A 24,758-nucleotide genomic window follows, 5' to 3' on the forward strand; every position below is an offset into this window, starting at 1 on the left:
CACGGTGCCTGCAGTCTATCCATGTTCCCACTTCCTAACATGGCCCTGTACAGCCAGGGTCTGGGGAGAGACTCTGAGTGAACCAACCCATATCTCCCAGGGTTTCTGAGTTTTAGAAAAAGACAGAATTCTGAGCCTGGGGAGAGGCAGGTAGACCCTGAAATGATCGATTCTCAAAGAGCCTCAGGGTGCTGAGCTCACACCTGCATCCATACCTACACATGACACACTCCTGACACCCACACATGTGTGATACCATGCTCCTGACACACACACACACACACACACACACCTCCCCCAGCACCTCCACACAGCCCCTCATCAGCTCCAGGGACCCTCTGCTCTGTCTCACCCAGTCCCTCTGGTCCTGTTTGCTTAAGGGTTATGCTACACTTGGCCAGGGGGCCTCAGACACCCCATAACCTGAAGAGGCTTCCTCCAGCTTCGACTGTCCCAGCCTGCATGCCCCCCTACCCCCGTCTAAACCCAAAGTCATGCATGCAGCATCACTTTGAGTACCCACCATGCCCAGAGAACATGGGGCTCCCCTCCCACAGCACGTGACCCCAAGTGACCTGGCAGTCCCAAACCTCGCTTTGTGAATAGGGTTGTTATACTTTGGTCATCTAGGAAACGAGATGAGATGAGGCCAGGCCCTGCACCCCAACCCTGTGCCTTAAGTTCGGAGGCCTGCCTCCCCCTATTCCCAGTGACTCCCCCACTCACTTTAAGTATTTAGGGGGCAACTAAATGCTTACAGACAGGAGCACAGGCCGAAGCACAGTTGAGTCATGATAAGTATCTGCAGCGGCTGACAGGACAGCTTAGTTAGGAATGAGGGGCAAGGCTTCTGGATCAGAAAGGGGGTAGTTGGTCCACAAGAGCATCTATGAGGGGAGGGGGCTCCCGGAGGGCAGGAGGAAGGCTGGAGGTTGGAGCAAAGTGAGAGAGGGGAAGGGTAGCAGGCCAAGGGAGGTGGGAGAAGGTCTCCTCTCCCAATAATCCCCAGCAGACAAGCAAGAGACTGGCAGGGGGTGAAACCCTAGCAGGAGGGGTCATCCTGGACCTGCTTGGCCAAGTCTTCAGGGGGCTGCCCACAGGGCTACCTGCAGTCTAACATGACTGGGAGGCATCCCAAGGGTCTCCTGCAACTGCAACCTGCTGAGGGGGGTGAGGCTGAGAAGCCTGAGGGCAAGTCTTTGGAGGGCAGGCAGGTCTGGGTCAGGGATGCAAGGGTCTCCCTGTTAGTCCGGCTGTAGTACCCTTGGTCATCCAGACCCAGGTGACAAGAATTCTCCCCCCACCCCCGCCCCACATCCCTCTTGCAGATCCTGGGGCTGCAGAGGAAGTTGGCAGAGATGGAGGCCACAGGGGAGGCCCAAGGAGAGAGGCTCCAGGAGCACCTCCGCAAGAGCCAGCAGGCTGAGCAGATCCTCCGGGTCGAACTGCACAGTGTCACCAGGAAGCTGCAGCAGGCCAGCAACATGACTGACGGCCTGCAGACTCGCCTGGATGGGGCCTGTCACCGGATCCGTGGCTTGGAGCAGGAGCTGGCCCAGGCTGAGGGTACAAGGCGAGATGCAGAGGCCCAGCTGGGCCGGCTGTGCTCCGTGCTACGCCGTGGCCTGGGGCTTCGAGGACAGAGCCCTTCGGCCTCCCCCAAGAGGCCCAGCTCTCCTGTCAAAGGTTAGCATTCTCAGTGGTGGCAGATGGGCTCCTGTCCCAGCTCTATCAATGGCTTGGGGCACCCCAACCCCTCCTGGCCATCACAACCCACAAGAGGAGGGAGCTAGACCAGTCTTGGCAATTTTCAGAGACTGCAGCCGCCTCCCAAGCACCCCTCCCCTGTCACCTCCTGCAGGCTCTGCCAGCAGCCCCATCAGGCCCCACTCACCGTTCCGATGGCCCTCACCCACACCCGGAGCCCTCAGCCTGGAGCTCATGGATGTGGCCTCTGTGCAGGATGCCCTGGGGGACTTGATGCAGAAGCTCCGGGATGCACAGCGAGAGCGGGTGAGGCAGGGCTGGGGCCCTCTCTGTCCACAGCCACGCATGCCCTCGTGGCTCTGGGAGACAAGGAAGAGTACACCTTTTCCCTCATACTGCTATCCATCTGTCCCTCCATCCCTAGGTCTGAGGAGACCCTGGATAGCCCCTGTGGGTCAGTGTTGTTGTTTGTTGTGATCAATACCAGTAATACCACCATCCCCTGACTGCCTCAAGTGGCTGGGGGCCACCCCAACCTCACACCAGGCCACTAAGCTCCCAGAGCCAGATCCTGCTGCAACATCCACTGGGGTCCCAAAGAGCTGCCAACCCCTAAAGAGCTGGGAACACTGTAGGACACAACCAGCCAGGTCACCTCCAGAATGTCCCTGATGACCCCTGAAATGGAGGACCAAGCTCCACAGCAACCTCTCATATGCTCCTGGCCCCAGGGCTTTCCTAGAGCCACACGTGTGCTGTTCCCTCTCTATTTGCCAGGTGATGATGGGCACTGGGTTCTAGCAGGCAGAGCTGTGGAAAAGATAGATACAGTCATGGAGCCCTGGTCCCTGTCCTCCATGGACACCCCTTCCCTTCAGGCCCACCCTCCTGCTGATGCCAGCTCCAGGTCCTGGCCAGGGGCAGCTCCTGCAGGCCACCTTGATCCACAGACTTTGAGCCACCACATATCATTCCCCCATACTACATTTGCACCCAGAACCTGGACTCTGCCCTTTCCCCACTCAGCACCTCCCCAGGCCTGTGGGTCAGCTCAGCTGCTGGACATGGCCGCCTTTCTGACCCCAACCCTCTAGCAGACATCTCCACCCTCTGACTGCCTGCTGGGCTGACCCCAGTCCTTCTGCCCAGGATGACTCCTGTGTCCAGGTGGCAAGCCTGAACCACCAGCTGACTGAGGTGGAGAGCGAGCGTGCCCGGGCCCAGAGCCGTGCAGGGCAGCTGCAGAAGGCCTTGGTCAAGGCAGAGGAAGGTGATCTCCCTTCTCCCTCCCCACCCACTCTGGGCAGCAGCAGTGAGAGGGCACCACCATCTCTCCACTGCTGCCCACCATGACGGTGTATCATGCCAAGGGAGGGGCCTAGGAGCAATGCCCAAACCAGCATACCTCCCAGTCTGGCCAGTGCTTGCATCGGTGGGGCACTGTCATGGCTGTCACTTCCCCATGACAGGAGAATGAAGTCCAGAGACCTCTCCAGGCCCTACTAGATCCAGCCCCCAGTCCCAACCCCCACACTGGCCTCCTGCTGTTCCCACCTTGGGGCCTTTGCCCTGGTTGTGCCCTCCATCTTGTACCCTCTTCCCCAGATCACCACACCTTCATCTCCCCGGGCAAGCCCTGCCCCTTGTCATCCCTTCAGAGAAGCCCCTGCCCTTCTGTCCCCCTCCACATTGCATGAACAAGTTTATTGCCTCCCTCCATTAAAGGGTCAACCTGGGAGGTCAGGCCTAGGGTCCAGCACAGAGTCAGTGATGGAAGAAGGAAAGAAGGTAAGAGAGAAGGATAAGGATAGGCTAAGGGAGAAGTCCCTGAGTCTAGACAGGAGGAACTGAAGGGCAGCCCTGGGATCCTTGAGCTGCAAGGACAGAGAATCCTCTCTCATTCCCCAACCTGGGTACCAGTCATTCAAGCCCACTGAGCCTCAGATTCCCAGCCTGTGAACTGGGAGGGTGCGTGGGAGCCCCTCAAGATACCCTACTTGTTTCACAGGCCGACGCCGGGCAGAGGGTGCACTGAGCAGCGCCCTGGCAGCACAGGCCCTGCAGAAGGAGGCGCTCCACAGGTTGGAGACTGAGCACTTGGCCAGCATGCGGGCATCGGGCCAGGAGAAGCGACAGCTGCAGGTGGGGCATGTGGCGGGGTAGAGGCCCTGCCAAGGATGCAGGGACAGGGCCACTTGGCAATTCTTACACCCTGGAGGGAGGCCACAGGGTTAGGAGGTGCGAGGGAGGGGTCTGTGAGGGCTTCTAGTGTAGATCCAGAGAGGAGTCCGTGTTTGAGCTGGGTGGAGCCCTGGGACTGGCATGGGCCAAGCTGCAGCAGGCAGCCTCAAGGATCATCAGGACATCGACACTGGGGCCTGGGGCCATCCCTAGTGGGGAAGTCTTTGAGGTGGCCCTAGCCCTTATTTTACAGACTGGGGAAACTGAGGACTTGGCCCTGGGTCACAGCCAGCAAGGGGCAGAGCTGGGGCAGAGCCGCACCTCCAGGCCTTTCTTTCTGAGGCCACACGGGCAGGCATAGAGGTGGCCCTGGCCTGGCCTTGGGCTCTTTGTAGGGACACACTCTGCTGCTTAAGACTGCTTTTCATTCAACGACATTCAGACACAGAAGGGGACCCGTGCAGGAAAAGTTCAGGTAATATTCCTGTGCACCAGGATTTGTGCTGGGAAGGTGACTGCAGGGTCCTTGGTTTTCAGGTGAGGAACGTGAGCCTGGAGAGGGAGTGGCCAGGCCTGAGTGGATGCAGGAGCTGGCCCAGGCCTCGGTCCTCAATGCTGGTGAGGACTCCTTTGTCGATCCCAGGCCCACACATTGAAGCAGCCCCAGAAGTGTGCAGAGAGCCCATCTCCCCAGCGGGACAGGGCCAGGGGACAACTGGGTCATTTTCAGAGAGCTGCCTTGCAGACCTCAGAGGCCCAGAGAATAGCGTGCCCAGCTAAGGCTCCCGAGCAGTGGCCAACTCCAGGTGTCAGGGAACCAGGGACCCCAAACCCCATGCTGGAAGATGGAGCCAGTCACAGTGCAGAGGGGACTGAACACAGAGATGGGGTTGGGGTGTCATAGGTCACCCCTCTCCAAGTGTCCTTCCAAGGAAGGAACTCCAGATGAGCTGATATTGAGGGGGTATCTTGCAGGTGTGCTGAAGATCCTTGAGGGCAGTCGGCCTCAGGGTCAAGTGCAGTAGCCAAGCCTGGTCACCATCCCCTACCAGGCCTGCACTGGCTTCATATGGGAGAAAGTCTGAGACCCTAGCAGCCCTCAAAGTACAAAACTTTACAGAGAGCTGCCAGCACTCAGGCCAGGCAGGCAGGGACCTCGGCCTCCAGCGAACCCTGAATCTCTGAGGAGGTGGCCTCCTGCAGGAGAGAGAGGAGGGTGCAGAAATCAGAGGCCAGGCAGCAGAAAGAGCCAATTCCTCCTCAACCAGGAGCCTGTGTTGCTGGAAGAGGAGATTTGTGAGACAAAAGGGAATTTCTGCTTCAGAAAGACCCCTAGGCCTCAGCTGCTGAGGCAAGAAGGCCGGAGAGGTCTGTCAAAGGGCCCAGATGGCCTGGCCAGGGATGAGGGCAGGACTTGTGAGATGCCCAGGAGACATACAAATCTGAGAAGTCAGTGGGCTGGACTGGGCTGGACTGGGCCACGTTCCATGTATATTCACATGCAATGCATCTCATGCACATTTGGAAACGCTTCTTATTTGCAGGTTACACATTTTGAAATAGACTTTTTCTTTTTTTTCTTTTAAATACTTGGGGTGCAATTCAGGGTTAGGTACATAACTGGTCATCATACAGTTAAAGTGTGGGAGCCCTTATTGATGTTACATACCACCCACCCCCCCACCCCACTGGTAGTGTCCCACTATTGCCAATTCCTTTCTTATAGTATTATAATAATGTTCAGGGTCCACTTATGAGTAAGTACATGTACTACTCAGATCTTCGTTTCAATCAACCTTTACAAATAGTCCACATTTTATCCCGCTCCTGAATTTATCAAAGCTAAGAATGATGTGTTGAATTTTCCCACTCCAGTTCCTTCTGTCAGTGTCTCCTTTTATTTCTAAGGGACTTTGATTTCTAGATTTCCTGATGCTCTTAGAGTTTAAAGTTTCTCTGCTCTTTTTCAGTCTTCATTTCATCAGCCTGGCTCTGGTTTCAATACCACCTTAGAGTCCTTGCCTTTTCTTGGGGAATTTATCCCACTTAGAAGTTTTAGAAGTGATAATCTGTGTGCTATTTTTTCTCTGGCCACCAATTAAATAGTTGCTCCTTCTCATGCTTCCTCGCTGTTTTCTGCTTGTCCTGTCTTGTATCATAAGGATTATTTATTCTTCCCTTTTCCCTCTAGCATTTGCATGGGGGCGCCTCTAATGGTTGGGCCAGGACAGCTTCCTGCAGCCCTCAGGGGTAGAGGGTCTTGTCCCTACCCCCTCCAGAGGCACCTCTTCCACCTGTGCCCAGGGCCCCAAGGCTTTTGCTCCTTCAGAGAATTCCCAGCTCTGGGCAACCCCCTCCCTTCTCAAGGGAACTCTGGGTTCTTTCACCCACTCCCCATCTTTCCCTAAGTGCCAGTGGGGGTGTGTAGAGAAAAGCCTGCCTATGGGTCTGAACTTCCCCTTGTGTCTGTGGACCCCTGCACTTTCTCTTCACAGCAGCCCATGCTGGGTGTACTAGGTTTCCAAGCAAATTACTGATGACTTATACAAACCAATGACTTAAAACAACCCCATGTTTGACCTCCCCCGCCCCAGTGCCACAGGTCAGAGCCCAGCATGACATGGCTAGGTTCTCCCTCCAGGGCCTCATACTCATGGGGTGGGCTGGGCCACATACTCACCTGAGGCCCTGGGAAGAATCCCTTTCCAGGCTCATCCAGGGTATTGGCAGAGTTCATTTCCTTACAGTTGTTGGGCTGAGGTCTCTTTCCTGGCTCTTGACTAAGAGCTCCCCACTCCTGGCCTGGGCCTTCTCACAGTGTGATATGCCGAATCCCCACACACCTCAAACCTCACTGCTTCCCTACTGCCACCACCTAAAGGGCCCACCTGGTTAGATCAGGCCCACCTAGGTAAGCTCCCTTTGGTTAACTCAGAATGAACTAAGTAGCAGCTTTAAGCTTGTCCCCAAAATCTCTTTGACATGTCATCTGACATAATCATAGGATAACACCAGAGGCCAAATGTCATGGGGCTCTCAGAGAACTCTGCCCGCCACACCAGGTTTTCGCAGTTTATTAAAAGTTTCAGCTGATTTCTGCATGCCACTGGTCTGATGCAGATGAAGCAGGCTCCATCCTGTCTCTCCTCGGAAGGGCTTATTTCTCCTTAGATTTCAGGCTTTTTGTTTGCTTCTGACCTTGAGCTAAGATGGGCTCAAGAAATGTGAGGATTTTGTAGGATCTTTGAATCTTTCTCATCAGTGCTCTTTCCAGAATTGGGGCCAGAGTTCCACTTGTCCTTGAAATTCAAAAATGTCGCCAAAACATTGATTTGATGTTGATTTCCTTTCATTATTTTTGCCTGTCCCTGATGAACCCTCACCACTTGCAGAATCAAATCTACCTTCTGTTGATGAAGCTAATTCCACTTTTAACAAACATCTCTTCTCCTTCTCCCTCTTCTCTGTTCTTTTGTCCTTTAATTCTCAGTTGACACCTAGTACTGACACACCAGGCCTGTCCTCCTGGCTTCAATTTTGTATTTCTCCTCCTTGTCACAGTTTTCCCCAAGTCTGAGGAGAATGTCTTACTCCTGCTTAGCCAATCTGATTATCTGCTGCATCTAATCTGCTTTTCCTTGCCTCCATGGCATTTGTTGTGGCCTGTATTTTTATCTCGGATTGTCCACTCTCAATCACCTGCCCTGGTCTCCCCTTGAGTATGTCAGTTACCACTTTCTGATGCATAGTACTATTCTGGCAATAACTCTTTCTCCTTTTAATTAGAGACCCTCATATCTGGTTCCTTGGATGGACTTTGTTCTCTCGAGCACCAAGGGATTGCTACTTCTTTTGTGATTTTTTAATGTTTCCTTTGCATATCTTTAAAGAAAAGAGTTTTGGTCTTGCTCAAACTTGGGAATGGAGAGGAGCCCATTGGGGACTTCATGCATTCCCATCCAAATATTTCAAGCCCAAAGGAAAGTCAGAGAAAAATGTTCCAAGATCCTGCAACTGTGGGGAACATTGGGGAGCATAGGGGATCAGCAGTCTGGAGTGCTGTCCCCTGTCAGAGCTTTTCTGTTCTAGAAACAGGGAGGGCCACGGTCGCAACTCTCTGGTACACTGTTATGGTGGTGCCCTCAGCCTTCCCGGCCACTTGCAGGCCAGCAACCAAGGGCTTCCTGGTCCCTTGCCCCATGTAACACTCTTCCCTAAGGCCCTGGTGGGATACAGCTGGCCCCCATATCCCTGCAGCCTCCCTCCAGCCCTCACCCTTATAAGCTAGGATATAAGAGTACTGGGGGATTCCACTTTGGATCTCCACACATGAATACAAAGGGCTTTTCTGTGTGTCATTCCGATCTTCTCTATCCATATTAATTATTCTCCTTGATCTAGAATGTACTCAATTTTTTTACTGAAGCATGCTAAAATCTATCAATATTGTGTCCACTTTTTCTCATAAGTCTGGCAATTGCCATTTCTTCCATTTTTAGGCCAAGTTGGTTACATCTGCCCTCAGGAACCCTCAGAGTCCCTGGTGTTCAGCTCTGAGGAAAGTTTTTCCCAACATTTTGTAATCTGTTGGGCACCATAGTGGGTGTCTGGGAGTGGGATTCAGACACACCTAAGTCCCCCCCTCCCCAGGGGCCCCCACTTTTGACAAACAGCAAACCCAGGCAGAGAGTTCAGGGCCAAAGTGTTTCCAGTCAGCCAGGGGGCTGGGAATCCAGCCACACTCCCTGCTGCCCTGTGCCCCTCGCCAAGCCAGGTCGGATTGCTGGGACCAAGCAGGGCAGGGCTGGCGCCTTTCCTGGCCCTGCCAAGCCCCGAGAGTATTCTAGAGCAAGCTCTGAATTTGACACAACTTCTTTCACTTTCATGGATTGGTTCCCCCTGCCCCCCAGTACCACATAAGCCAATGTGTTTGTTGAGAGAAAGTTAATTAAAAACATATTTTTCTAATTAAATGGTAGGCTGTGCTATGCAAACAGTAAGATTCTTGTTTGAGAGCAAATCCCTCCCCGTTTCCAGGGCTACCCTGGGAATTTGATAGAACAACAATGCAGAACTGAGCCCCTGGCGTTAGGACACGCGCTGAACGCAGCACCAGGGGGCCCGTGTGCAGCTGGCCGGGCCTCCGAGCAGGCAGGAGGCCTGGCACCCGCCCAGCATCACCCACAGACACCCTCCCACTCAGAGAGGCTGCCCAATGTTATCCTCGGATTGGCGCCCAGTCGCAGCCTCAGTGGCTCAGAGGGGCTCACAGCGTCCTTGGACTCCTGCCCAGGACTCCTTCCTCCCCTGCCCCACACACGCCACGTCCACCCCACCAGCTCCTCACATCCTAGTGCCTGCCCCCACAGCTCACCCTCCCTGCCAGGGCCCAGACTGAACATTAGTCCCAGGTTCTGGAAACACAGTCCAGGGAGCAACTCTGCTCTACTTCCTGGGCCCACATCTACCAGGGCTGGAGAGACAGCTCATGGATCCGTGGGGCCCACACGTGACCACTGAGCCACAGTTGGAGTCGATTACTTATGTTTTGTCAAGAATGTTTGCATCTGTAATTCCTTTGTGGTGCCATATTTTTCCGATTTCTTTGTGTTCAGAATATTTTATTATCGTATAAAACAAATTGGTGAGCTTTCCATCTTTTTCTATCACCTAGAATAGTCAAAACAGCCCAGGAGTTAAGTTTTCTTGAAAAGTTAGCTGAACCTCCCTGTAAACACTCTGTGGCTCCTGGGCTTGTAAACAAGGCACTTGAATTCCCTTTCCAATCCCTTTTCCGAGGAGGGTCTGTTTTAGCTTTCCATCTCTTCGTAGGTCAGTTTTTGTCATTTGACAAGAAGTCACTCATCTTATATTTGCCATGCATTGCCAAAGACTTACACATATGTTTGTTTAACATCCTCTTATTTGTGTAGGTTGTTTTATTAGTAGTATATCTGCTTCATATATATAGTTATATCTTCTTTACATATATAGTTACATTCTGTCCTTAATATCAGTTCTGTCCTTAATATTGGAGATTTTTGTTTGTTTCTCTTAATCCAACTTGCCAACAATTCATCTGTTTTATTGATCTTTTCAAAGAATCAACTTTTGTCCCTTCTCTCATTATTGTCTATTTTCTTGATTTCAGTTTTTATCTCTATTAACGTTCTCTTTTTGTTACTTTTTGCTGTTGTTGTAATTTTTCTGATTTCTTAAATAGAATAAGTGGTTTATTTGTGTTGGGACTTTCACGTTTAGTAGTAAAACCACTTAATGTTATCACATTTTCCCTAACTGTGGGTTGGTATGTGTCCCATAAGTTTTTGATATGAATCCTTTTCCTTTTTACCTATTGTCTAGGAGTCTCCATTTTTATTTCTCCCTGAATTCAAGTGTTACTTAACAGCATGATTATATGTTTGTGCCTTTTTTTGTTGCTTACCCCAGCTTCCGGGAGAGGCTGTGGATTTGAGCAGGGATAATGATTTTCTTTTGATCAACTTCTGGATGGATCCTTGTTTATGTTCCTGGTTTGTCAGTTGCTTGTTGCTTGTTTGCTTTTTTGGTTTGGTTTTGTCTGTTTGTTTGTGGTGTGTTTAGAGGGAAACTGGACAAGCTGATTGCAAGGTTTACAGGGGAAAAAAGATGTTTGAGATTTTCCAAGAACATTTTGAAAGAGAATCGTAAAACAGACTACAATACTAATATGGTCAAAGCAGGGGGGGGCTGGCATGGCATAGACACAGAGGTAGCAGGACAGGACAGAGTGCAGTGGGTCCTGTCACCATGAACCAGACCAGTCTCACTGTGTGGAGTGAAGGGCTTCAACCCCTTTATATCTGAGGACTCTCTGGAGCTAATTCTGTCCTGTGACTGGCCTGAGAGCAGGACTGGGCAGCTTGCCCAGAGGAGCACAATTGAATTCACCCATTGTCACCCAGTGAATAAAAATATATCAGGCTAAGAACTCCATCTCTAAGGGTCCAAAGGACGAGTCGGGGGGTGTTTGTGGTCTGTTCTGTCCTTCCTCATGCAACACACAAGATGTTTAATCAGGATCTATTCCCTCTGTTAGTGCTCAGATATTCCCTAGCCTCCACTCAGGAAATTCCATGCAAGACTTCATTCATAATAGCCCCCATGGAGGGGACATCTTAGAACCATGACACCCTTACAGTTATCCTCCCATCCTTCTTTTGGCCCTGACAAGACTCCCGTGAGATTGTACCATGCCCATGCCACACAGATGGGGAAACTAAGACTGAAGCACTCAATTCTTGCCCACAACCCAGGCTCTCCTCTGTCGGGCTCCCAGGGTAGGAGCAACTGGAGACCCCACTCAAGCCTGGGCACTCCGTGCTGAGCAAGAAGGACTGGGTTTGTTCTTTCCCGTAGTTTTAAACTCTCACACTGAACCCAGGATTTCGAGGCCTGCTTTGCCAACCTGCATGTCATACAGCATCAGGATTCAGGGCCAAAGGGACACAAGACATGGGAATGACTCAGTGGGACCAAGGGGGGTGTTCATTAAGGGCAAACCACTCAATTATTATGGTTCATTTGAATTCCATAAAAGCTGAGTCATTACAAGAGGAGCACAATGCTTTGTGTAATTGGTTTGGGACCTCTTAAACCTACCATGAAATCTTTAAGCTGAATTTAAAGGAAACTTCTGCTTTTCTACTGGAAAATGTCCACTCACAGAAAATTGTAATTTTCAAAATTTCATGGATGGGTGAGACATCACAAGTTTAGATACAAGCACTGTCTTCCTCCTTTACCTTTTTCTAAAATAAAAAAGAGACCTCAAAAAAGCATTTGCAGAGTTTAGTCACCCCTCCCCTGACCCAGCCTGGAACTGGAGGCCCCGTCACTGCCCCACCTGAGCTCAGTCCTCCTCTGGGAGTAGGTGATCTGGGCCACAGCATTTAGCAAAAATCTCCAGTGGGAGAATGAAGAGGAGGGCCATCCCACACACAGCACCCCACCCAGGAAGGGGCTGACATTATGAGTGACACATGTCTGCTGGAAGAAATAGGGACCCTGGAACTTGAGCCCAGGCCCCTCATGCCTTGGGCTTCCCCATACTGGCTCTTCCCTACCCCCTTTCCTGAGATGGCATCCTCCAGCCCCCAACCCTTGCTGGCCCTATCCCCGCCACCCGGGCTCCTGGGAAGGACTCTCCTCCTCCTTCCCCATACCCTCAGCCTACCCCACACACTCGTAATGTCACAGCCATTAGGTCTCATCCAAAAGGTCCTCTTTGGGTGGCTTACCTGACCCCTTGGGACACCCTGCACAGAAAACTGACATCCTCCTCCCTTTTAAAGCCCTCCTGTCCCTCTGGTCCCTCCTGTAACATATGCTTGACATAAGTTACGGGCTCCCTTTCCTTCTCCTTCTTCCCTCCCCCAGTCATCAGTGCCTTGGGCAAGGCTGTGATCAAGGCCCTCTGGAGCCTCCAGAGTGACCCCTCAAGACTGAATGCTGAAACTTCACCCCCAAACATACCCCCATCTCTAAATAAGACCCACACACCCAGCGGCCCAAGCCCGGGAGTGGATGTCACCCGCTCCTCTTGCCTGTACCAGTCCCTCTATTTCCAAAGTCCACATCATATTCTTCCACTTCTTGCCCACTTCTTGCTCCCTGAAATCCAGGTCACCATGGGCTCCCCCCAGCTCACCTCCCCTCTGCCCCTACTCTGCCCTCCTCTTTGGCCGTCCACAGCACGAGTACATGTGGTTCATGATTTTTCAGAGTCCACAGTCCCCAAAGGAACTGGCCACTTCTCCCATGAAAAACAGGAAGATTCAAAGGCTGGAGACTCACCAGCACCTTATGAGGCCAAGTTGCAATCACAGGCGGGGCCACAAGTTTCTAATGATGGACTCTCTGTGAAGGATCCTTCACACATTCTGGAGAGTTCTTAAGGCCCAACAGCTGCCAGCTCCAGAGCTCAGGGGACACAATAGGCATCACCCTCCCTCCTGGGGTGACAAGGAGGTGGCATCACAGCAATCGGGGGAGAAGGCCACCATGGAGCATATCGTGTGGGGCGGCTGGTATGGCCGGGCAGAGAGGCCAGGGGACAACAGTCAGCTTGGGGCAGAGGGGCATCAAAGGCAAAGGCCTGGAGGCAGCAGCCAGCACAGTCCCTGTGTGGCAGTGAGCAGGCAGCAAGCTAGCATGGTTGAAGAGCTCCTGGGTCAGTGTCCATCCTGAGGGCAGTGGGGAGTATTGCAGGCCCAGAGCTGGGTAGTGGCAGGGCCGTGTGGGGTGTGCCTGAAGACAGCAAGGATATTGAGGGGCTGTCACAGGTCCTACATGAATGATGGTGATTTGGTAGAGGGGCTGAAAAGAAGGCATGGGAGTGAGGGTGCAGGGAAGAAGTGGGAGGGGGTCATGGGCCATCCCAGCTTCCTGGACTCCAGAGTTCCTGAGTTCAGTGTAGGACCAGCTGCGTCCCCTGGATGGGCTCTGCAGTGGGGCTGGCAGGACCCAGAACTGAGGCAGGAGAATACATAGTGCAATTGCAGAGGCAGAAGAGGGAGGCAGGGCCTGGGCTAAATAGGCTCCATGTTCCTCAGGGAGGACTATCACGTGTTTGTCTCAAGGGCAGTGAGGCCCACCAAGGGCTGTAAGAAGCTCAGGGATGCCCTAGATGTGTGCACTGAGACCACTCTGGCCACAGCAGACAAGCTGTGAAGCCTGAGCCTTTGCCCATGCTGACCAACAGGCCTGCTGACCAGGCCCTCCTGACTTTCATCTCAGGTTTCCTGGAGGTCCACATGCCTTTGAGGTTACATGACAAACACAAACCACCTGCTCACTGCACACCACATTGTACCTGACGTGTTCCTGCCTGTTTACATCCAGTGTTACAGACCTGCAGGATGGTCTAGGCAGACCCTGGAATGCCCCCACCCCCAGTGTTTCCTCCCTCCTGTGTCTTCCTCCCCACAGGAACAACTGGACACCCTGCACCAGGCCCTTGACGAGAGCAGGAGGCACAGCCAGGACCTGGCCACAAAGGGGAGGCTGCTGAAGGAGCAGCTCGCCAGCTTGGAGCACAGATGCCAGGAGGCTGAGGGATTGCTGGAGCCCCTGAAGCAGGTGAGGGGTCTCCAAGAGGGCAGAATACACTGTCACCAGGAGGCAGTGAACAGATTTCCCAGGAAGCCCTAACCAGTCCTTCAACATGAAGGGATGCCTAAGGAGATGCTGGAGGCAGGTGTGCAGACCTGTGAAGACTCAGACACCATCCAGTCCCCAGATGACAGATGGAGAAACTGAAGCTGGAGGCAGCCCACAGGGAGTCAGCGGCCTGGGTTTCTTGTTGCACAATAAAGCACTCCTATGGCAGAGGGCTCAGCTGTGGACACACAGCTTAGGGGAAAAGAATCAGCTAAGGCCAGGCCAGCCTTAGATGGGACACCCCGGGACTCAGAAGCCCAGGGCCTTCCCAATACCTGGCCCATGCGCAGCGTCTCGATCCAGGTGCCCTGGCGGCGGCGGGACGGGCAGGAGGCGGCGGCGGCGCACGCGGAGAGGCGTGCCCTGCGTGGGCAGACGGCTGCTTTGCGCTCCGAGCGGGCGCGTCTGCAGGGGGAGCTAGCGGCGCTGCGCGCTCAACTCGCACAGGTACGCGCGGCGAACCGGTGGGGGTGGGCGGCCCTTGGGTGGGGGGGCAAGGAGGGAGGAGTTCCTGGTTGGGCTGCGGACAGACGCTGATGTGGGGGGCGGGGCGCTGGCCCAGGAGAGTTTCTGGGTCCGCACCTATCAGAGTCTACCCAAAGCCAGCTGGAGGCCTGTCAGTGGTGACACCGTGTGCTCTACCTGGGCTCTCCTTGGGGAGGTACCATGGTGGTGGCAAATTTCCCGGCTTGTCACCAGCGTCTGAGCCCTAGTTTTTCTAAAACCTGCGGTCTGTCACACCACACATCACTAGAACATCGACTCCCCTGTTCGTGATGAATAGGGCTCCCTGAACCTTGTTTTATGTCCTGCCCCTCTCAAAGCTCTCAGGGACAGTAACCATTGAGCTCCCATGAAGGATATGGGGGACAGGATTGACCACACAATGACAGGCCTGGAGGAGCTCAGTGGTCGAGGGGTGAAGTCCAAGTGATGGTCATCTTCCAGTCCAGTCATCCCACAACCTCCCAACATAGACTGGTGTGCAAGACAGTATCCCCAACTCAAAGTGGTCAGACAAACATAGACAACTATGTCCAAGGGTGGGCAGGACAACAGGTGGGCCAAAGAAGTGCAGGAAGAACAGCGAGGTGAGGAGGAGGGACAGAATCTGCCCGAGGTCCTGCTGGGCAATGATCCAGTGACTCTGGCAGGTGAACTCAGTTCCCAGGTGTGGTGGACCTGGTTCATATGTATGGAGCTCGTCAGAGTAGAGCCATATGGGTTGAAATCAGGGCTGGGGGATCACCAGGCTGACTGATAGGGAAACCGAGGCCTAGAGAGAGGAAATGGCATCCTGGGAACCAGATGGAACTTCTCCAGGGCACCATCCTCGGTTGTCACTCTTTGAGTTCTTCCAATAGGCACCTGCTGTGTGCAGGGGCCTCCCCCCTTACATCCCCTGAGAGGTAGCTCTGTTGTTCACTAAGTGCATCCCACACATACAGACACTCATACTAAGGTTTTCACTGTCTCCCACAGCAGGGGTGGGTGCATGCAGGTGTACCCACATGGCAGGTAAGGGCAGAGTGGATGCATGGACCCAGCCCAAGAGGGCCTCACACGATGCCTTCATCTCTCATCCTCCTCCACACCTCATGCCACCTGCATATTTGTGCTCCTCCCTGGTAGGGGGGCGGAGGGGGGCGGTTGGGGAATGGCTGTCCAAAGCTGGTGGGGCTAGACCCTGGTCTTTCTATAGTGTGGACTGTTTAAATGATTTCATGGGTACCATCAGGGTTCCAAGCAGTAGCAAGTGTGTGGCTCACATCCTGGAGTGGGTGGGAGAGGCTTGTGCCTTACATGGTCGTGCCCTACTCTTTGGGTCTGAGGTGCAAGGTGGGGCAGTCCTGGTGGTCTGAGGCCAGAGTCCCCACAGACTGTACCCAACTCCCTCTGGACAAGAACTCTTTCTGGAGGGGCTGCCCCCAGCTCAGCATCCCTGGGTCCTGTTACTCACTACCCAGGTCTCCTCATGGCCTCTTGGCCTAGTGGCCACTGAGGTCAGGGAGAGGCCATGGGAGAGCGTTTGGGTCACCAGCTGGGAGCACTAGCCCTGCCAACTGCAGGAATCAGCTGGAAAGCCAAGCCAGGTGTTCAGTCTATGCCACAGTCATGGACAAAACTCATCAAGCCTCCCACTCTTCTCTCAGCACCTAGGGTCCTTGAGATTGTCCTCCTTGGGAAGTCCCTTCTCCATCCCAAGGCAGATGTGGCAGAGCAGGAGCAGGGGAGGTCCATGTCCTTGGCCTTCTACCCATAGAGCCTAGTGGGCAGCCCCTGGTCCCTCTGCCATGGGGCAGGCCATGCACTGCAGCAACAGGGAGGGGTGTGTGTGTAGCCCATCCAGACAGACTCCAGCAGAAGGCTAGGCCAGGCTGTGGGCCTCGGGTCCTGACAGCCTCACAGCACTCTCCAGGGTGGGCAGGGTACCCCAGGGTAGAATGGGGCTACAGAGGAGGCAGCTGGAGGGAAGATGGGCATATGGAATGGGGGAGGGGAGAACGACATTTGCTGGGCTGGACCCCTGCCAGCTCAGGGTCCCCAATCATGAAGGGAGAAGGCAGGGGAACTCGAGGTGTGGGTGCTAAGGGCCTCAGGTATGGGCTCCAAAGGCCTCGCTGCTGCTTAAGCAAGGCCCCACAGCCCAGCCTGCCGAGGGTACAGAAGCCAGCAGAACAGGACAGTCATGAAAGCCATCAGCAGTTTGTCCCTGAAGGAGAGTTGACCAGCAGGATATAGGCACCAGGGCCCTGCCACATTTCCTGAAGGGAGCCCAGCGCTGAGCTGTGTAGCTGGTGTCCCATGGATGCTGCTGGGGGGTTGAAGACAGCAGGGTGTGCACCAACCCTGGCCTCAATGACATTGCCCTGGGACTGCAGAGCCAGCTGTGGGCACAGTGCCCACTTCAGGTCCCTGGAGCCCGGGTGGGGGAGGGAAAGAACAGCTAATGAGTTCCAGGAGGTCAGCTGTGAGGGGCCCACAAACCCATAAACCCTTTATTGGTGTCTCAGGAGGGGAAACCCGGATGTGGCCGTTTATTTATTTTGGATTTCACTTTTCTCTTCTCTTTATAACATGCACTTCCAGGAGGGTAACTGGATTTTTAAAGAAACAGGACTTCCTTTTTCAGTGGAGGGAGACTGTGTTTTTGTCAGCCCTAAAGAAGAAAGGAATCCTTATTTTTTTTTTAAAGCTCCAACCATTGACCCCAGAACTTGATGCAAACGATCCACCACATCTCAAGGCCCCTGAGGGGCTAGGCCTGCTCCAACCCTGAGGCCAAGAGGCCAGGTTTGCCTAGCACTGAGGGGAGGACTGACCTGGGACTCCAGTCCTGGGCTGTTGCCCCTGTGGACACAGCCCTAGTATGAATCGGAGAGCAGGGCCTGGATTCCAGTCCTGCCTCAGTGCCTGCCCAGATTCCATGAGCCTGTGATATCCTGGGACCCCATCCACAGCAACCACCCCTGGGGCATGCCCCAGGAAATCTGGGGTCACTGGCTATCTGGCTTGGTAGATAGTGGTCCTCTTCTAATACTGTCTCAGTGGAAGAGAATTCTTAGATTCAATTCTTTCTTTCTTCCAGGGGGACCATCCCCAAGGGCACAAACAAAGCCCCCACCAACCTTCGCATAGAAAGTGTTTCCTGGGTAACCTTCCCTATGTCTAACCTGTAGCTCATTCGTCCTGCCCTGTGCTCATGGGGTGCAGAGTGGGTGATGAAGAAGGAGACAGCTTGCAGCCTGAGGAAAACAGAGGGTGGGGGTAGTGATGGCAATGCCACAGACTTGTTGGGACTGAGGCAGCAAAGAAGTCCAGCTTACAGGGCCTGTGCCTCTACAAGCTCAGCAGATCCCTAGTGTGGCTGCAGGAGGCAGGCACTGAGGGTACTGGGTCATGGCTTGTGAGGCCTGGAGGAGCACTGAGAGGGGAACCTGAAGGGCAGGTCCTGGGATGCCACCCTAGGAGATGTGGAGTTCCCTGCTGAAGGTGTCGATGGGGACCTCTGCTGGTCTAGAAGGATAGGGACTTGGCACTGGGCTCCTTCTTAAGCTGTCACCCTAGCTGCTGATGTTGGGTGGACCTGGGTGGATCCAGGTATCCTGGCCCAGGGCAGTTCCCCTCACAATCCCGCCAGCTCTCAGGGGATTCAGTCCTTCCCAGAGGCGTCCCCATGCTTCCCAGAGGGAGGGCTGGCCTGACCTCATTCTCCTGTTAGGAGACCACAAGTTCTGCCCTCCCCCCACCTCCCTCCCTTTGGGCTCTCTGCAGACAGAGCAGGAGATGCTGAAGAGGGAGGGGGACGTGGCAAAGTTGGGGGCCAAGAAGGAGCAGCTGGACCAGTCCCTGAAGAGCCTGCACCAGGAGGTGGATGGAGCCCTGAGGCAAAACCAGCAGCTGCAGGTCAGCTGGGCCAGCAGAGCTCTGTGCACCCCAGCCTTGGACGTGGACCTGGGGTGGCATCCAGGAGGTTGTGGGTCCCAGAGGGGTAGATCAGTGTACCTCTGTCTCACATATGGACACACATATCTGTGCATGCATACACAGAACAGGCAGTTGAATCAATTCCTGCATGTGATGGGTGCAGAGATAAAGCCCAGACAAAAGTAGGGACCACCCAAAGCCACACTGGGTGTCAAGTAGAGTGGGAACAAGAACCTGGGGCTCCTTGGGCCCCCACTTGGCATTCCCTCCTGGGCTTCTGTCTTTCCTGAGACTTTGAAGTCCCCATGGGAGTGATGGGATGGTCAGGGCCCTTGTGAGCCAGGCCTGGGCTCTGCAGAGCAGCACAAGGGTCAAAAGAGGGAGGTCAGACAGGCCTGGAGGGAAGAGTCAGGGGCAGTCCCTGTGTTGGGGGTGGGAGAGTCTTGAGGCCCAGCGGGCTGACACCCACAGAGGCCCAGAGGTTTCATTCTTCCGCCCACTGCCAGACACACTTCCATCATCAGACAAGGAACTGGCAAGTGTGGGGGGATGAGCAAGAATCAACCCTCACTGCCTTCAGGATGCCCACCCTGGCAGAGGGGAAGCTGGAATGCCATTAGAACAGAATTCAGGTCTAACCTGGAGACTGTGATATGGGATCTGGCACCGCCAGAGTTGAACCCAAGACCTGTAGGCTGAATGTGTACATGAAACCCCAGGTCTGCTGGCCAGTCCTGGGCCAGCGCCAGCTCCCAGCCCAAAGTGGTAGGGCCGATAAAAGAAGAGCTGCCCCAAGAGGCAGGTGAACCATCCCACGGCACTCCTGCCCTGGGTTCTCTGCAGTCCTCCGGTGAGCAGACAGCAGGGAGGTGCCTGAGCTCTCGCTCCAGGTCCAGATGGCAGAGCTGGAGCAGGCCCACACCCAGCGGCTCCAGGAGCTGGCTGCCCATCACCAGCAGGACCTGGCCATGGAGGCAAAGCGTCTGCATGGGGCCCAGCTGCAGGCCACACAGGCCCTGGAGTCCTGTGAGCAGACCCACCAGCAGCAGGTGAAGGTGCTGGAGGAGCAGGTAGGACTGGGCCCCTGGCCTCAAGGGATCTGGGGTCACAGGCTATCTGGGTAGGGGGCAAGAGAGGCGAGGGGGTTTGGCATCCCTATGGCTAGGTCAGTGGGCTTCAGACCAGCTCTGGGCAATCCCCACACTTCTGTCTTCTAGAGGGCACAGGGTCTATCCCACACCTCACTGAGAAGTGGGGTATAGATTCTGGGGCAGGTCACCACCCTCTCTGAGCCTTTGTTGCTCTGTCTATAAAGTAGAGAGAACAATCCTGTCAGGGGTTGCTGGGACACTGAGTGTGGCTATATGTGAGATGCTGAGACCGTGCCTGGCACACACAGCTGTAGCAGAGGTGGCCCCTGCACCTGTCCTGCAGAGTCACAAGGAAAAGCAGCCAGCATATGTGGGGACAAAGTAGGTACAGTTAAGTGGGAAAGGAAACATGGCAGAAACTCGGGCATGTACAGGCACTGCATACCTGCACATGTGTATGCATATCATGCCTGTTCAGCGGAACCTCTGAGCCTCAGAGCTCAGAGCTGTTGGGACTTTGGAGCTATGTAGTCAGAATCCTCATTTTACAGATGAGGAAACTGAGGCCCAGAGAGGTGAAGTGACTCTCAGTGTCATCCCCAAGTTAGTGTCCCTGACCCACTAAGTCATGTTTGCTACATTTATAAGCCAAAGAATGTTTATTTTTCTATCATTCTGAGTGCTTTCACAGCCTGAATGGAAGACGGTTCATCCACTGTGGATGTGCAGACACTTTGGTCCCCAGGACCTCCATGAGTGGGTGCTCATGATGAAAGGTGGGACGAAGAATCCCTTCCCTGGCTTCTAGTGAGTCAGTCTGTCTATCTGCCTGATGTTTCTTTCCCAAGCACACCACCTCTAGGGAGCTGTGGACTGTGGCCTCCTAGCCCCTTCTGTAACAGAGATCACCACAACCCTGTGCCCTGGGGTCCCTGGCCATGGGGCATGTCCACCCCATCTGAGCTGCTGCCCTGTCCCCAGGTGGCCAGCCTAAAGGAGCAGCTGGATCAGAAGTGCAGCAGCGGCAGCAGGTCCACCTCGGCCAAGCCTCTCAGGCTGGACAGTGAGCCCTAATGAAGAGCACCTGGTGGCCTGACCAACTGCAGCCCTGACCAGCCAGGGGCAGCAGGCTCTGGAAAAGGCCCCAGGCTGCTGGGGAGCCACTGTTGGGAAAACCACTGCTGGGAAAACCACGGACCAAGCTCAAATGGGATGGGTGTGATGCTGGCAGAGGTGCAGGCTGCCAGCAGCCATCGTCCCGGAGCCCACCACTCACTCCCTGGTGTCCCTGGGCAGCAGCGCTCTGACTCCATTGACTGCAGAGCTCCTCCTGACCCTGGAGACTCAGCCTCCAGCTGGCACCAGGCTGCACTGCAGGTCCCTCATCTCTGACAGCCCTTTCACCCCCTACAGAGTAGGGGTTTCAGCACCTCCTCACTGTTCACCCAGGCCTGGTGCTGTTTCCGCTTCGGAGGCTGATCTGGCCAGACCCCCATGGCCAGGCCTGTCAAGCTGGCTTCCTCGGCTCCATTCCGTGCCCTCAGCTCTGTAAACATGGGAAAACACGTGGGAAACATTTCCACCAACCGAAGCCAAAAACACAATGTCCTGCAAGACCAGCCACCACATGCCCACGTCCAGAGGAGGCTGCAGAACCTCTGTGTCCAGGAACTGCAGGCCTGTCACGGTGGCAGGTGGCTGGAAATGACTCAGATTCAAGTCCCTGTGACTCACTGGCCACGAGAGGCATTGAAGTGTAAAATTTAAAGTTGTTACAGAGGCTCCTGTGTTCCTAGCTGGTAAACACTGGGGAAATTCCTGTGGGAATCTGGCCTTGGTTGCTACAGAGACTGAGACAGCCATCTTGGGCCTGCCACATGGTTCACCTGTTGGCATTTTTACTCACTGGCCCCATTGATATTGGTCTCTTTTATGTTGTAAGTGGCAAATTTACAATATCTGTGGAACACCAGCCAGCCCAGGAAATTCCTACATGCCACACAGGGTGCCAGCTGTTTCTGTGAGCTGTGCTGCTGCCTGTGGAACCTCCTGCCCCAACTCAAGGACTCTGGCATGGAGCTGAAAGGGCCAGAAGCTCATGGAGCCCACTCTATCATAGTCACTGTAAGGTGTGTGACAGTGCCTACCTGTCTATTTCAAGATCACTTCAGGACTTACAATAGGCTTTCCTGGCAGACCTTGTTTTCTGGTTGATTTTCTAATGGAGTTATCACACATTGTAAATTGTGCAAAACCAACAGCTAATGAGAGATGGGCAAATAGGCTTATTCTATCAGCTCTGCCTAGTTGTTGGTAGCTGTGTTGAGACGGATTCTGAAAGTCAGCTCGGGCTCTGAGGGGAGAGCACAGTGACCCATCAGCAATGGTTACTCCTGACAGGCAGCATGTGGCATTCAGGGCCTGACAGTTAGTAGACATGTCCTTTCATTTCCTCTCATCCTCTACCTGCAGCCTCCTTGTGGAGGACCCTCCACACCCCACCCCGGCAAGAAGACCTGGGCCATGACGGGAGCAGGGAGGAAGGAACCAGAATCTACAGGTTCCCGGTGGGGAACAGGGAACTGGGAGTCAGCCCCTCCAGCCCCCATATGGGGAAATCCCCCCATGTGTTCCCCTCAGCTGCTGTTCCCATGCCTCCCTCTTCACATCCCTGCAGCGCCCATCGGCACTGAAGTCCCCACACGGGGGAGGCACCTAGCACAGATGCTGGGATGAACAAGGAATGCGCTTCACTTGTGAGAGATCCGAGATGATTCCTTAAAAGTCACCTATCATTTGACCAATTTGTTCACCAGCAATTTCAAGATCCTTCTTACCCCTTACCCTGGCTGCTCAAGGGGGACATTTGAAGTGTACTTGGGGTCTCAGGTTTTTGTATTTTAACAAATAGTTAAAATAGAATAGAAGATATTGCTTTTACTTACTTAACATGCAGGTATATATTTAGGTAAAGAGGATTTTTCTAATGGAAATCAATTGGTATTTATTAAACATTTCCAGTTGCGAATGTGTGGGCCTCTGTTAGAATCTAACAATGGCTAAGAGCCGTGCATGGAAAGAGGCTGGAAGACCCTCCCGCTTGAGGACAAGGCCACAGTTGGTCTCCTCCTGGAGGGATAGGCCTAGAGACTCCTTAGTCCAGGCTCCCCAACACTGGCCTCGCCCCACCCCCACAGTGGGCACAGAGTCGTGTACCCTAGAGGACGTGCCCAGGGTGCTGGGGTCTACCAGTGCCCTCCATTGAGGTGACACCTAGGGAGGAGGGAGTTGGGGTGGGGCCCATGGGGCATGCAGGGAGCATGAAGGGGGCTGGATTCCTGCCTTGTGCCCTCCCCAGAGTTGGAGGGGAAAGGATCATGGCAGCCCGCAGTGACCAGTCCCCCACCTGGCCCTACTCCTAGAACTCAGGAGATGGTGCAGCTGCTTCTCCCACACTCACTTGATGTGGAAGCCCTGGCCCATGAAGTTCAGCAGGCCCCAGCATCGACTTTGAATAGGAGTCCCAGCTCTGTCCCCAATCAGCTCTGTCCCCTGTCAACCCTGCACAGGCTCTTTACGCCTTGGTTTCCTTGTCTATAAAGTGAGGTGACCTTAGCCCCAGAAGGTCCTGGTGAGGTATCACCCAGGCTGGGGCCAGAGGCACTCAGCCAGCAGTGGCAACATTCAGCCTGTAACCACCACAGCTCCGGGACTGCCATGTTTGTCCCCCTGCCACCATCCCCAACTTGAAGAGCAGTCTTGGCCACAGTTCCGTGGGGCCAGGGTACTCGAGAGGATCAGCCCCTGAGGCCAGCCTGTTGAAGGCAGCACTAATCTGAGGTGTTTCCAAGGAGAGGGTGATTCTTGGGGTCTCTCTCTAGGTCCTGGATATCAATGAGAAGTCTGGATATCAATGAGAACTTGGAGGTAACCTTCAGGCCTGGTCCCTGGAGGGGACAGATGCTCAGAGCCACCTCATGGATCCTGTATCAGGACATCCTGCTCCCCCATGTGTGGCTCCTCAGGTAGCCTCAGAGTCCTCCACAGACTGACCCTGCCTCTCCCCACCCCCTCCAGTGGGCAGAGGGAGCAGATCTACCTGTGACTTCTGAATGCCAGGAGACCCTCCCACACACACAAGGCTGGAAGGCAGGCGGGGCCCGGCTCCTCTCTGAGACAGAACACAAAATCCCTACGGATTCCTGCTACCCTTGAGACTCTCACTGAGGAATGTGGGATATGCCAGGGTGTTGAAGCATCCCATCCAGTGTCTCACCAGGAAGCTCTGACAGGTCTGAAGTGCTTGGGTTCTGGGTGTGCCAACCTTCCCAGGCATCTAAGGACAGTACTGCAAGACAGGCAGGGAGAGGGCAGGTAGAGGGAAGGCTCCACCGGAGGCCTTGGAGAAGGGCCACACTGAGAACACAGTTAGTGGTACCCAAAGACAGGCCAGGAAGGAGGGTGTGGGGTTGGGGGGAACCAAGGAGCCAGACCCAGCCCTTCAAAGCACCCCAGGCTTGAGGCAGGCACAGTCCCCATGTTGGCCACAGTTGGAGCAGGAAGTAGTCCAGCTGCCACCAGGTGCACTGCTTATTTGGGCTTCTAAAACATTCGTATTTTCAAATGATTGGAAAAAAACAGCAGAGAAACATAAAGAAAAACAACCGCTGCCTGCAATCCATGAGCTGCAGAGACCTGAGGTGAAATTGGTCTGTCCTTTTCCCAGCACTCATGGGCTTAGGATGGCTGAGGGCCTCGCATATAAGTGACTTGGAATACTTTCTTACAACCTTTGCTTGACCATGTACCATTAGCGTTTTCCTGTGTCATTAGAGCAGCCTCAGAAGCATGGCTTTGCTGTGGAAGTTCTGGATACACGGTGGACCTGGGCCTCCTAAAAGGCCCTCCCTGCTGACTGTCCCTGCTGCTGCCCTGAAGCACACAGGGAATGAGGCTCTGACCTGGCACTGGGGAGATGTGCAGGAGGCAGGGGCTCTGGGGGTGGCCAGAGTCCATCTGTAATGGTATTTCCAGCTCCTCTCTGCTTTCTTTGAATAAAGCAGCAGTGAACACCTGGGAAGTCAAGGCTGAGCCCCTCTCTGATAGTTCCCTAAGGTCAACAGCAGAGGCCCAGTGTGTGCGGGCTCATGT

At 54.2% G+C, this 24,758-nt stretch overlaps 1 protein-coding gene across 1 annotated transcript in view; it reads left to right on the forward strand.

The window, feature by feature from the left end:
* Positions 1–23,712, forward strand: part of CROCC2 (ciliary rootlet coiled-coil, rootletin family member 2) — a 77,712-nt gene extending 54,000 nt beyond the window's left edge. Inside the window, 11 exon segments of the mRNA XM_021709871.1 lie at positions 1,329–1,702; positions 1,824–2,013; positions 2,857–2,977; positions 3,716–3,849; positions 13,858–14,007; positions 18,364–18,495; positions 19,407–19,586; positions 20,589–20,613; positions 20,616–20,670; positions 21,152–21,301; positions 23,685–23,712. Of these exon segments, the coding sequence (XP_021565546.1) occupies positions 1,329–1,702; positions 1,824–2,013; positions 2,857–2,977; positions 3,716–3,849; positions 13,858–14,007; positions 18,364–18,495; positions 19,407–19,586; positions 20,589–20,613; positions 20,616–20,670; positions 21,152–21,301; positions 23,685–23,712 (1,539 nt within the window).
* Positions 23,713–24,758: the final 1,046 nt, after the last annotated feature.

The sequence above is a fragment of the Carlito syrichta genome, unplaced genomic scaffold (genome assembly GCF_000164805.1).
Source record: "Carlito syrichta isolate Samal-C Ts95f unplaced genomic scaffold, Tarsius_syrichta-2.0.1 Scaffold287532, whole genome shotgun sequence".
Taxonomy (NCBI): domain Eukaryota; kingdom Metazoa; phylum Chordata; class Mammalia; order Primates; family Tarsiidae; genus Carlito; species Carlito syrichta.